Source organism: Malaya genurostris, chromosome 3, assembly GCF_030247185.1.
Source record: "Malaya genurostris strain Urasoe2022 chromosome 3, Malgen_1.1, whole genome shotgun sequence".
In the NCBI taxonomy this organism is placed as follows: Eukaryota; Metazoa; Arthropoda; class Insecta; order Diptera; family Culicidae; genus Malaya; species Malaya genurostris.
This window is the reverse complement of record NC_080572.1, coordinates 225,807,618-225,821,910: the sequence shown is the minus strand read 5'-3', so window position 1 is coordinate 225,821,910 and position 14,293 is coordinate 225,807,618. Positions and strand designations below refer to the sequence as shown.

The following is a 14,293-nucleotide window of genomic DNA, read 5'->3' as shown; positions in this document are numbered from 1 at the left end:
TAAAGAACAGTAATATTTATATATTTTTTAATTTCAAAATATCATAATGTCCAGTTTAGCCTCGGTTTCCCGATGCGATGATATTTAGTCATAAATACATATCACTCATACTCAAGCAGCTAAGTTTCTGTGTTACTAATCTACTTGAAGTTTTCGGAACGATCCGATCGCTCCATCGTCTAGCTTTCCCGAACCATTGGTCCAGATGTCGTTTTGATTGCTAGTTAACTCTATTTCCAACTCATCCAATCCCAGCAATCGTTTTCGCATTTTTTTACACAATACCTTGTAATTGGCAGCCATTTCGGAAGCGGGAATTTCACCACCAAACTCCTTCGGTAGCATGGATTTATCCACCTTGGAGTGTAGATCTTCCAACGATGAGTGACACTGAAAGTAACATAATTTGTACAAAACATTTCTCACGCTCAAGGATACAACCACCTACAAACACTCGGTTGCGAATTTTCTCACTCATTAACTGCAGTACCAGATTGGCAATCGCTCGGGACACCGCTGGTGTGTTTATGAAGTGCAACTCTCTGATTCGGGCCGCGGCTGCCGTATTCACTATATCAGCTAACGTACGAATGTCCTGGATGGTTAACATTCCCAGCACGTTCATATCAATGTTTTCCATATCAAAAATCCACACACACCCTGCGCAAGAGATCTCCTGAGTTTCATAGTAAATTTCACCCATCATGCAGATTGTTTTGATAGCACTGATAATGGTATTTTTATTGGGATTGAAACCGCTGGAACAACTAAAAAATACTGCACGTCCTTCAGAATCCAGCCTTGGCAAGGGAAACAAATATGAAGCGTTAACGAGATCCGCAATCGGCGGATCGTCAATATCTAAATTGTTGAACCATTCTCTGTGTTTGCTTTTAGCGGTCAAATAAGATTCCAGCGTTTTCGCTGTGTTGATGAAGGAGTATTTTTTTGTCCGCAGAAAGCGCAACAGGAACGGGGCATCCGTTCGACAGCGTTTGATGTGAGGATGTTTTGCTATCCACTCCCGGAGCTGTTGAAGACTTTGTTTCCTGGTGAAATCGGTTTCGCCCAATTGCTTTGCGATGTTTCGACAAAAATCATTCATTTCGTGAACCGTATCATCATACTCATCGGGCACTTTTTCCGCACTGGGCACCGTGAAGTAAAATCCCACTTCTTTCGTCATCACACTATTTGATACAGTAAGTTGCACTACCGGATTCGGACTGAGTCAGTTCCGCAGCTTGGGCCAAATATTTATTGACAATCACTAGCCGCTGCGCCAGACTGAATCTGCATTCGGGTTGGTTTTATTGTGCCAGCATCACAACGTTCTTTCTACTTCTGCTCATACATAGTACTTTTAAATTGTCAAGGTTGGGTATCGGGAAAATTGCATTGACTGCACAGTTTTACTTCCTTCATTTGTGGTGGCTCTGAGTTACCCAGTCATCGGTTCTTTAAAGATTATTCAGGATTTCATCAATTGGGGTGAAAATATGATACGTACATACAAAGGTAGTCGGTCACCCGAAAGCTATAAAATGTACAGCTCTGACAATAATTTTAACACATTTCGAATTAGCATCGTAGCTAAAAATTCATTTGACGCTAATGCAAAATCACGTTAACAATGTAATTTCGAAAATTGTCAATTTTTCGGCCTATATTCTCAGATTAATAAAAAAATTTGTTAACAAACACTGTTTGAAAACTATTTATTGTGTACTATTGTATATTCCAATTTACAAGGACCGCTGCAGACTTACTGAGCTGGAACCGAAGTTTGCTCTCACGAACATTTTTCAACGCTGATTGAATAAAATCACTGCTCTGATTTCCTACGGTTCATAAATCCCGATATTCATCGTTGTAGTCTTCCACAGTTCGAAAAAATCTTGTAATTTTACATCTTCTAAGATGCACATAATCGGAGCGTCATATATCACACAAATTTTTATTCAAGAACATGACAAAATCTTGTGATTTGAAAATTACATGGCTTGAATTCGAACGAAATAAAAACAAAAGTTCGTTAGCAGCATCGCGACTTGAACCGAGAAACATTAGATCACAAGCACATCGGTTACTCGACTGAACCACAGAGCTCATATCTGTTCGTTGAATAATTGATACATATAAATCCAAACAGTGGTACTTGGTAGCCGAATGCAAATTACATTTGGAGCTTGTAAAATTGTATACGAGTGGAATATTGCGTCATTTGATAAATTAAGTAGTTGTGAATTGTATCGTTTGTAGAATTCTGTCGCCAGTAAAATTCATAATTTTTGTGTGTGTCGTTCTCATGCATTTTTACCTGTCATTATGTACACAGTAATTGTGCAAGTAATTGAAACTAAACCGATGAATTTAACCATGGTAGCGACGCTCATGTGCTTCATGTAGAGCCATTTCACATCGATTTCGGTCTTAAATACACACCAAAAAAATCTGAATAACACAGTTGACTTAATTCCTCATACGATGTAATTCATAAAGACCTAATTCGTCAAATGATGGAAAATTTCACTTGTATTGACTTAATGTTAGATTAGCTTGAGTTTTACTGGTTTCGACTGTAACTTGCATTATGCTAGCAGGTGCGACTGTATGAATTTAAATGCACCTTTTACCAACCAAGCAGATGTATGCTTCTGTGGCTCGGTCGATTGACAGACGTACATGCGATCCAATGATTCTCGGTTCAAGTCGCGCCGGTTGCTATCAGTATTCTTTTTTTTATTTCGACGAATTTCATGTCATGGAGTTTTAGACACAATATTAAATGTTCTTCCACGTGAATTTGCGTGAACTGCGACGCTCCATTTATGTGCATCTAATAAGATGTAAAATCACAGGGATTGTTTTAAGTGTGTAGCTTCATTAATGCACGCTAATACTGTCTTTTTTCTGATTTGAGGTAGTCTTCCAAAAGTATGCTATGCCGATCCCAGATATCATGATCTTCATGCCGCTTCGAAATAATCGTGCTGACTTCAGTCTATTGTTGGGTAATTATTCTGTTCTCTGGCGTATAATAATGGACTCAGCCAAACATGTACTCGAAGTGCGCTTGCGCTCGTCTTTCTAGCCTAAATAAGTATGTGTGGGATCCAGCGCAACGATATCTTTTTCATCTGCAGAATCTTGCTTTACTTAGTCATGCTCGCACACTTTCTCTTTCCGGTCGTCCCGTACAATTTTATGTATTATTATTATTGTCATTTATTTTACCAAAGTTTCATCCTCCATTTTATGTGGGTTTGATTCTGTTCTGCTTCGTAGGTCCTGCCGCTGCGTGCTTAATCTCCCGTGGAGTCTTGGCCATCACGGAACTCTTAAAACCTCTATTTCACGGTGTAATTTCCAAAATCTTACAAAAAAAGGTGCGCATATAACGATTTGTAACACCTAAAACTTACAAAAGAGCAACCCATGTAATGCTTCGTAACGCATAAAACTTATTTAAAGTAACGAATGTAACGCGTGTAACACTTCGTCACACCTATAACTTACAATGAAATAACACACGTAACGCTTCGTAACGCCTATAACTTACAAAAAAGTGACGCATGTAACGCTTCGTAACGCTTACAAGTTAAAAGAGAGTAACGCATGTAGCGTTTGGTAACGCCTATAACTTACATAAAAAGTATGTACTGGTTTGTAACACCTATAACTTACACAAAAGTAACGCATGTAAAGCATCGTAACGTCTATAACTTATATAAAAATAACGCATGTAACGCTTCTTAACTTACAAAATAATAACGCATGTAACTCTTCGTAATGCCTACAACTTACAAACAAAGTTTGCACATGCAACTTACAAACAAAGTTTGCACATGCAACGCGTATCGCTTTGCAACGCCTACTACTTACAAAAAAGTAACGCATGTAACGCTTTGTAAGGTTTATAACTTACAAAAAAGTAACGCAAGTAATGCTTCGAAACGCCTATAATTTACAAAAAAGTAACGTATGTAACGCTTCGTAACGCCTATAACTTACAAAAAAGTAACGCATGTAACGCTTCGTAACGCCCATTATTTACAAATATAGTAACGCATGTAACGCTTCGTAATGCCTATAACTTACAAAATAGCAACGCATGTAATGCTTTGTAACGCCTATAACTCACAAAATAGTAACGCATGTATCGCTTTGCAACGCCTATAACTTGCAAAAAACTAACGCATGTGACGCTTCGTAACGCCTATAACTTACAAAAAAGTAACGGAAGTAATGCTTCGTAGCGCCTATAACTATATAACGATTTGTAACACCTAAGACTTACAAAAGAGCAACCCATGTAATGCTTCGCAACGCATAAAACTTATTTAAAGTAACGAATGTAACGCGTTTAACACTTCGTCACACTCATAACTTACAATGAAATAACACACGTCTCGCTTCGTAACGCCTATAACTTACAAAAAAGTGACGCATGTAACGCTTCGTAACGCTTACAAGTTAAAAGAGAGTAACGCATGTAGCGTTTGGTAACGCCTATAACTTACACAAACAGTATGTACTGGTTCGTAACACCTATAACTTACCGAAAAGTAACGCATGTAAAGCATCGTAACGCCTATAACTTATATAAAAATAACGCATGTAACGCTTCCTAACGCCTACAATTTATAAAAAAGTAACGAATGTTACGCTTAGTAACGCCTATAACTTACAAAATAGTAACGCATATCACGCTCCGTAACGCCTATAACTTACAAAATAATAACGCATGTAACTCTTCGTAATGCCTACAACTTACAAACAAAGTTTGCACATGCAACGCTTTGTAACGCCTATAATTTACACAAAAAGTAACGCAAGTAATGCTTTGTAACGCCTATAACTTACAAAATAGTAACGCATGTAATGCTTCGCAACGCCTATTACTTACAAAAAAGTAACGCATGTAACGCTTCGTAATGCCTATAACTTACAAAATAGCAACGCATGTAATGCTTCGCAACACCTATAACTTACAAAAGAGTAACGCAAGTAATGCTTCGTAACGCCTACAACCTACAAAATAGTAACGCATGTAATACTTCGCAACGCCTATAACTTACAAAAAAGTAACGCATGTAACGCTTCGTAATGTTTATAACTTACAAAAAAGTAACGCAAGTAATGCTTCGTAACGCCTATAACTTACAAAATAGTAACGCATATAACGCTCCGTAACGCCTATAACTTACAAAATAATAACGCATGTAAATCTTCGTAATGCCTACAACTTACAAACAAAGTTAGCACATGCAACACTTTGTAACGCCTATAATTTACACAAAAAGTAACGCATGTAATGCTTTGTACCGCCTATAACTTACAAAATAGTAACGCATGTAATGCTTCGCAACGCCTATTACTTACAAAAAAGTAACGCATGTAACGCCCATTACATACAAAAAAAGTATCGCATGTAACGCTACGTAATGCCTATAACTTACAAAATAGCAACGCATGTAATGCTTCGCAACACCTATAACTTACAAAATAGTAACCCATCGAACGATCCGTAACGCCTATAATTTACAAAAGATTGACCTATATTACCCTTCCAACACCTATAACTTCCATCAAAGAGACGCTTCTTAGCTCGTGTACCGCAAGAATCTAACCCTCATAACGGTTTTTAACATTCATAATTTTCACAAAACAACTCTTATAATTAGTAACCCTAAATTTAAGAAAATTATCGTTTCCAACGCTTTCTAGAATCTTTAGTTTAACGTAACGCTCCCCATCTCACGATAATATCGAGTGAAACGCTTCGTCAAATGGAGCATTTTTCCAAATTAGGGACGGGTATAGCGTCATGGGTTAGTCGATGCCTTTCACGCAACCCACCTGGGTTCGATTCCCAACCCCGCACATTGGGCCAGACAATTTTTCTAGCCCGAAGAGGCAAATGACCTTAAAGATAAAACCTCTATAATCGAATCAAAAAAATGTAGGACCTGCCGCTGCGTGTTTAATCGGTAGTGGAGTCTTAACCATCACGTAACACTCAAACCCTTTATCTCACGGTGTAATCTATACGATCAACAGCCCCATAATATTTTTCAAACTTTTTTTATTCGTTTCTGTTTCTGATTTCGGGAGGATCTACACAGGGCCTACATAACATATTTTTACTAGAAAACGTGAATATTCTGGGATTAGACTGAAATGAAAAACAAATCAGATAGGGGACGGTTGTAGTGTGATGGGTTAGTCGATGCCTTTCATGCAGCCCACCTTGGTTCGATTCCCAACTCCCGTGTACATAGGAACAGAGATGTTTTTTTTATTGAAGAGGCGAATGACCTTAAGGTTAAAACCTCCAAATCCAAAGTAACATTTTTAATACTAATAAATATTTGTAGCTGTCTTCAATGCTACATAATAAGTTTTGCATTGAAACTTCAAACTCCATGAAAGCCTACTGAAAACCTTTATAAGAGCATATTCCTGCCAAGTGGACCATTCTTCATAAGGTTTATAACGCCAAGTTAAGAATTAGAACAACCCTGCGTTCGAAATGATTCCAAATTCAAGAAAATTTAGAAACCAGCTTTATGATAAACATTAAATTCGGATGGAATGAATTCCGCAAAGGATAAACTTTGTTGAATATGTGTGTGTCCCGTCGGCTTTTAATGCAATCAGTAATCAAATTCAAACATCAAACTCGAAAATATTCGACACGTATTTTATTATTTCAATACGGTACGTGGATTTTTCGAGATATGATTTTTTGAAGTTTCGCGTTTACAAAAAAAGAGCCTTTTTTAAACAGCCTATACTGTAAAATCTAATAAAGATATAAAAATTCGTCCAAGACATGTAATGTGCGTCTTTTCCTTACCTTTCAAATAAGCAATTCCATAAAACAACCTCTAAAGTAAATTTCTTAAAAAAAATTGAAAATTATTAAACAAATGAAACAGTTTCAAACTTGGGCATTTTTTTAGTTGAAAAAAGAAGCCTTCGGGGTTTAATCTTGGCAAAGCTTCAGAGTGGAAAGATTAATACTTTCGGAACAGTGAATTTTTCAATTACGACCCGCACGCGCATGTCGCGCCACTGGTCGAATCCTAACCTTGACAGTTTATTGTTAGCAACGTTTCAGTTAAGATCGCGGTGTAAACAATAAGTTCAAATATCAAAAACATTCGTTGCGTCGAGTTTCTTCTTCCCTTCTTGAGAAATTCGATTGTTTGTAAGTAAATGATGTTTTGTATGCATCTAATGAAACCGTGTAAAATCGGTTGGCTTTAATTATTATTTCAGGGGAAATTGTTTTTCTGCAAAGTTAAGCAGTAACATTCCTCTTGTGGAATTTGGTCTTTCGGTTTCTGTTGTTTTTAGTTTTTACTTCTTGTTCTCGGAATCGCAATAATCATTTTTTCCCACGAGATTCCCCACTTTGTTACGAATATCTTGTTTTCTTACGAATATCTTGATGTGATCATCGTATGTGCTGTTTTACGAATATTCCAGTTTCTGGCAAAACATATTTTTTTTAATTCAGTAAGATAACCGGAAGGCAAATATAGTTCATTTCAATAAGACAATCGATATTTTAGAATTTGAGAAATGCAATGTTACAATGTAAGTAAATGAAAGAATTACTTCTGTATAGTCGCTGAATATAGACACATTGTCATTAGTCTCAGGGAATTCAAAATCTGTGATCCCTATTCCATCAGCAGAATTTTCCCTCACAGCTGAATAGTGAAAATTGCATCATTTCGCAACTTTTCCAAAACTGTACTGTACAATTTTAATACTCACGTAAATCCTTTGCCCCAATTTTACTCGCTTGCTGCCTACACGGTGCACAAAAAATATATATCATTTGCTTTCAAAAAATCAAATTTAATCAAGTCATAAGTTATGAATTATAATCAGAACCATGAGATTTTCGAATTGTTACTTGGGGTGAGGTTTTGCGACAAAGCGATCCACGTGGTTTGCGACTCTAAACTACAACAAAGAGAGATGACTTTTTCAGTACTTTGGGATCGGCAAACAATTCGTCAGTCGTCAGTACCTGTACTGCAAAAACGATAAGATTTGTTTAGACGATCGTATCTCACCCGTGCATCGAAGCGTAGTATCCAATTAGACATCACTAGCGTTCGTTGTTATGAATCAAGTAAGAATACTAACAAGCTCTGGAACCGTGTCAGCTTCACTCAATCTTTCACAAGGTTGCACTAATGACCGTGGAGTTATAAATTCATAAACATTTCATTGTTAAATTTAATAATGATTCAACATATGTTTGTAAACCATAGTAACAACAACAAATCGAAAGAACAACAATAGAGTAAAGAGTGAAAGCCAAACAAAAATTAATAAACAAATATATATGCAACAAAAAGCCAACTGAATTGTGGTTTTGTATGAATATATAGACTCAAATTAATTGAACGATTACACAATTTAATCGAAAAACTGCAGGAACAACCAATACGATTTGAAGGATTCGGTTATTGCACAGTTCTACTGAACCAAAATAAAACACGTTTTTGATATCAGTATTTATGTTCCGGAAGCAGTATTCATCACTGTAGCACTCAAGGCCTTGTAGAATGGAGGAGCTATGGGCATGCCAGTACACGATGTAATTCAGCGGGGAATGACCAGGTAGGAATAACAAAAAAGTCATCCCCGTTGAACCACAACAAGAAACAGGTTTGTCTTGAAGGCCAAACCGAAAAGTACTTTTCCTTTCTCTCGACTGTACTAAAAGTTAAAGTACGTAATTTGTTATTTTGCAATACACCAAAACCGTGTTCTAAATACAGACTCCTTGTATGAGTGCATCGGTGGATCATACAATCACATGGGACGAGGTGCAATCGAAATAACCCTCAAACCAATCTCTACCAAGGCGAACAATTTCAATACGCATCAACACTTTTGGCAGTTCTCGGATCAGCATGTACTCCTCAGTATTTGGCAACCGAGTGTTCGGTGCCCACCTATTTGCTGCCAACTTATTCCAAAACTTCGCCGCGGTTTGTCTTAATTTTGTACAATCGGTGAGCCGGTATTAGGTCTACTACTTCGTAGCGAGCTTCGTTTGCCAAATCCATTGAACCTTAAAGCTAAGACCGTGATTGCTGTATGTGTTCCGATGACCCAATGGCACAACATAAAAGTATGGTAAAAGTCAAACACTCGTAAATAATTACGCCCAATTTGTCGGTTACAACATTCACTTATTGCCTCTGAAACTTATGGTCGGGGAGGAATCGTCGGTAGGTTGTTGCCAGTGGTCAGCCAGTGGGGAAACCGAATCAATGAGCCAGCAATTGACGAAAAAACGTTTTGTGTTAGGTTAAGATCATGCCGTACTTGCATTCAAACGAAAACGAAAATGTGAATCGGAGAAAAATAAATATTGATGCTGTGATTTGTTACGTCGACAGCGCAATGAGCGGCGGTTTTTCTAGAGCCGCAGCTGTTTGACTTGTCTATGTTGGCTAGAAGCGGGTATTTTTGGTGCCCATGTTGATCTTTGCGGCAGCTAACTATCGGCAGTATTTGCTACATTGAACTGACGTTAGTGTACTGAATAAATTTCGGAGTGGCTTGGCATTGGAAAAGGTGTTGCAACTCTCATAATTACGAAGAACCGAGTATATTGAACTAGTACGGTTGACCCTTTGTTAAATCGATTAAATTAGCTTGAAGGTCATTTCTCACCTTCACGGATGAAATGAAACCTTTTTTGTGCTTCAACCAACACCTGGATCCGAATAAAAAAATAAAACACTATTGAATAAACGGTGTCTGATACTTAGATGCCACCAAAGACATCACATTAAAGGGGATAGGGTCTAAACGATGAAAAAAATCATCATTTTTACGAATTTTTTTCCAGAATTATCGTTCAACAAAATAAATTCCAATATTTTGCATGATAAAAAGCATCATTCGAACAACATTTTGTGATTTTTTCGTGGAGAAATATTGAGAAATAAGTCGGTGAAGAAGTATTTTTGAGGACGCTTCTTGAAAATCATGATTTTCGGTGTCCACTGTATCTCAGCGCAGATTAATCCGAAGTGAACAAATCAAAGTAGCATTGTTAGAGTAGAAGTTTTTCTAGACCTCAAAGTTTCTGTTTGATTTTTTAAAAATATTTTTAATTTTTGGTGGTTGTTCAAATTGAAAATTACGATTTTTCACGAAAAAAACGCGATTTTGTAGCTGTTAAACCACATCAAAGTAACAAACAACGAAAAAGTAAACGTTGAGGTCTGTTTTTTTCTATGTAGAAAGTGTGTGCAAAATTTGAAAAAAATTGGTGCAGTAGTTTTTTGATGACGATGGACACGGTCTTTCAAAACCTGCTTTCGAGAAAAACGCGTTCAAAGTTTTTTGTCTATAAAATCAATTGAAAAAAGTTATTACTACAGGGAGCCCGTAGAGTCTAACATTTTCAAAAAAAATTATTTTTTCTGTTGTAATTTATTATAATGAAACATTTCAAGAATGTTTTGTCATTTGTCAATCGAAGTAGAAATTTTGCGCCTGTGCGCCGAGCTCTTGCTTCTTATAAGAATGAGATATCCATAACTTCCAGAGTTTCGTTCCAATAGGCTTGAAAATTCCACAGAATATTCTTGAAATGTTTTACTGTAAAAATATGAAGAAAATAATAAATGATTTTTCAAAAGTGTTAGACCCTACCCGCACCTTAACAAGATATCCAGTTCTCACATTTCCCGAACAAATCATTGGCAACATCATTTTTTGCGAGCATGGCGCCCTCAAGCGAGCCCGCATCCAATTTCGTACATAGAAGAAGGGGAAAGAAATGTCAAATTCGTTCACGCCAAAATAGCAGCACTGCGCACCCATACAATTGACATGATATGTTGAATGTGCGAATGTGCGATGGCGTTACTGAATTGATTTTGCTTCAAGATGACAGGGTCTGATGCCACGCTAGAGTGGATTTCGAAGATATTCAAACGCACACTGTGATGATTAAAACATTGCTTCAGAAAGTTTTTCATTCATGAAGGCTGTTGTAAATCGCTTAGAAGAATTGATCCTCGTCATCGATGACATGAATCCAAAGCAAGTAATGGTTTAATAAAACATTGAATATTTAAGGGAATGTACATCATACCGGAATCCAATCAATTTCATGCAGTAGATTAGCGTTGCGAGTATCTTTATCCCGTGAGAATGCTCTGCGGGATTTCTTGTCACGAATCAGCGTCGAACATTGAACAAATTTGTTCGAAACATATCGCTATATTAGGATTCAATTTTTAGTTGCAACTGATTCCATGCACTTATTTACATTTAAATTTTCTTCGGTTGTCTAAAAGCTGTTTACTAAGATTCCAGTAAGTTGATATCATTAATTTGCTGCTTTCGCTAAAACGACCAATTGCTGGTAAATACGGTAGTTTACATAACCGAATATCAGTATAACATTTTGAATTGCCGAGTAATCGGAAATAATAAACAGAGTACTTTGGAAAAAGCTATCTTAGCCGAAATTGTAATCTCTCTCTCTCTCTGTCTGTGTGTCTGTGCACTCACTTTTCTCGGAGATGGCTGAATCGATTTTCACAAACTAAGATTCAAATAAAAGGTCCTTTGGTCCCATAGTCTGCTCTTGAATTTCATTTGGATCCGACTTCCGGTTCCGGAGCTACATGGTAATATGTGAAAATTGAAGAAAAAGTGTGCACTCATTTTTCTTTGAAACTGCTCCACCGATATTCACAGATTCAAATAAAAGGTCTTACCTTTTTTTAAATATTTCTAGAACATTTCATCCGGATCCGACTTCTGGTTCCGGAACTAAAGCGTGATAAGTGGAAAATTACCAATTTCATTAATATTTTTCCACAAACGATGGTCAAAAACAGATACAAAACCCATAAAACTGTCTGACAAATTCTTCTAGTTTGCAAAGCTTGTTAATTTGTTGGAATATAAACTTAATTCGGTACTACTGATCCTCCCTTTTCCTATTCCGGAAGCACCGAAAGTGGTGGAGAAAAACTCCAGAAATAGAACTCACTTCGATTTCTCGACTATGTTTGAACCGATTTTCACATGTCTTGATTTGAATTAAAGCTCATATTATCTTTAAGGCTACTGTGAAATTTCATCCGGATCCGACTTCCGATTCCGCAGTTACAGGGCGATGAGTGTCAAAGTTTTCAAACCGCCATATAATATGACAATATGTTCAACACCGGTACGTGCAACGTGGAAGAAGAAAACACAACACGAACGATGCGTGCTTCAGTCGTTCGCAACGCACGCGTATAGCTCTTGGCTCCTGGAAATTTTTTCTGGCTACCTAGAGTTTCATTGATTCAAGGCTTCAGTCTTTTTCAAGGCTACCTGAATCTTTTTAAAGACTAACAATTAGTCAGCCTTTCTCAAGGCTATACAAAGAGTGATATTAGATTGACTAAGTGATACAAAGAGTGATATTAGAGTTACTAAGAAATTAATCAACCGTTTTTAAGGTTAGCTAGGAGTCTAATCGAAGACTAATTTAGCCTAGTTAATTTAATTTAAAATTTCATTCACTTCAAAAATGCCTGCGTCCAACCGGAAAGGCAACAAGGCTAAGGCTAAAAATAATTCAATACGGAGTAAATCACAATCCGTTATTCAACATTTTTCTAATAACATTCACGATCTTATAGAATCTGAATGTAACAATAAAAGACAACGGACGGATTTCCCTTCCGTTGATTCTATGCCGTCTAACAATATTTACGAGATTCTTCCTGAATCCGATTGTAGCAACATAGAAGAAAATTTTTCAAACATTCCCAAAATGAACGCTTGTCGTTCTGGGAAGAAACATCAATCTATGCCACCAGTGACGGTGATGATTTCCGACTTCAAAGCATTCCGTACTGAGCTTTCTACTTTTCTCCCGGAAGTAAAAGTCTCGTTTCAAATCGGACGAAGAGGAGAATGTCGAGTCTTGGTTGATGGATTGGAAGATTACAAACGTCTTATTCGATATTTGTCCGAGAAACTTCATAAATTTTATTTATATGATATAAAATCAGACAGACCCTTCAAGGCTGCCTTGAAAGGCTTATCAAATGATCAAAGTATTGATGAAATTAAAAATGAACTAAAAGAAGTGCTTGGTTTTGCCCCTTCCCAAGTAATACTTATGAAAAAAAAAGCGAATGGTACTTCCAAACCACGCTCTGGAATTTCCCATGAACTTTACCTAATACACTTCAATCGAAGTGATGTAAACAATTTGAAAACTTTAGAAAAAGTACGTTTCATTTCCCACATTAAAATTCATTGGGAACATTATAAACGGCATAATCGTATTGCAAACTTAACGCAATGTCGTCGTTGCCAAGGCTTCGGTCATGGAACCAAAAATTGTCATATGGATATACGGTGTTTGAATTGTGGTAAATCGCATTCGAAAGACGTTTGTCCAATGAATGAAACCACTGATAAATTTTCATGTTCAAATTGCAATGGAAATCATAAATCCAATTATTTGAAATGTCCTGTCAGGGAAAAAATTTTAAACGCTCGTTCGCTTCGACAACAAGTCAAATCAACGACCTTAAATTTACAGAACATACCTGAAAATCAAAAAACCGTTACAAATGCCACGCCTAATTCTTTTAAGGCACTGATTTCTTCGAAACAAAAAACAGGTACGCCTGTCAATTCGTCTTCTAACGAAAACAATTTATTGACAGGTAGATCGACCTCGTCATCATCTTCTTCTAATGTCAGTTATGCGGGTATATTAGGTAGAAATCTATCACCTATTTCTTCTAATGTAAATAATCAAAACACAGGACCGCCTTGCAGTTCTTCTTTTAACGAAAACAATTTATTAATAAGTAGACCGGCCAAATCATCTTCTTCTAATGGCAGTCTACCTACAAATATTCCTTCAATGCCATTCGCTTCTTTAAATGAAGTCGATTTAGGCGATATAACTGAAAATAAAATGATCTACCTACAAGATCAACTTTTTCAAATGATCATCCAAATGAATTCGACTTCATCACTTTTTGAAGCATTTCAAATCGGATGGAAATTTGCAAATAATATTATAATGAATTTAAAATTTAACAGTGATGTTAAATAATTATTTGAATATTTCAAATTGGAACGCTCGATCTTTGAAATCGAGTGAAGATGAATTTTATAATTTTCTCAAAGTTCACAAAATTCATATTGCCATTGTGACAGAAACTTTTCTTAAACCAAATGTAAAATTGAAAAGTAATCCACATTATGTGGT

The 14,293-nt window shown here is 36.6% G+C and overlaps 1 protein-coding gene across 1 annotated transcript; it reads right to left on the bottom strand.

Annotated features, from left to right (window-relative positions):
• LOC131435953 (clavesin-1-like) lies at positions 1-1,286 on the bottom strand. Its single transcript, XM_058604262.1, has 2 exons — positions 449-1,286; positions 1-390 (listed from the first exon to the last, which is right to left on the bottom strand). Exons 1-2 carry the CDS (start codon positions 1,184-1,186, stop codon positions 136-138), a joined length of 993 nt encoding a protein of 330 aa, XP_058460245.1. The 5' UTR covers positions 1,187-1,286; the 3' UTR covers positions 1-135.
• Between the last annotated feature and the right edge of the window lie 13,007 nt (positions 1,287-14,293).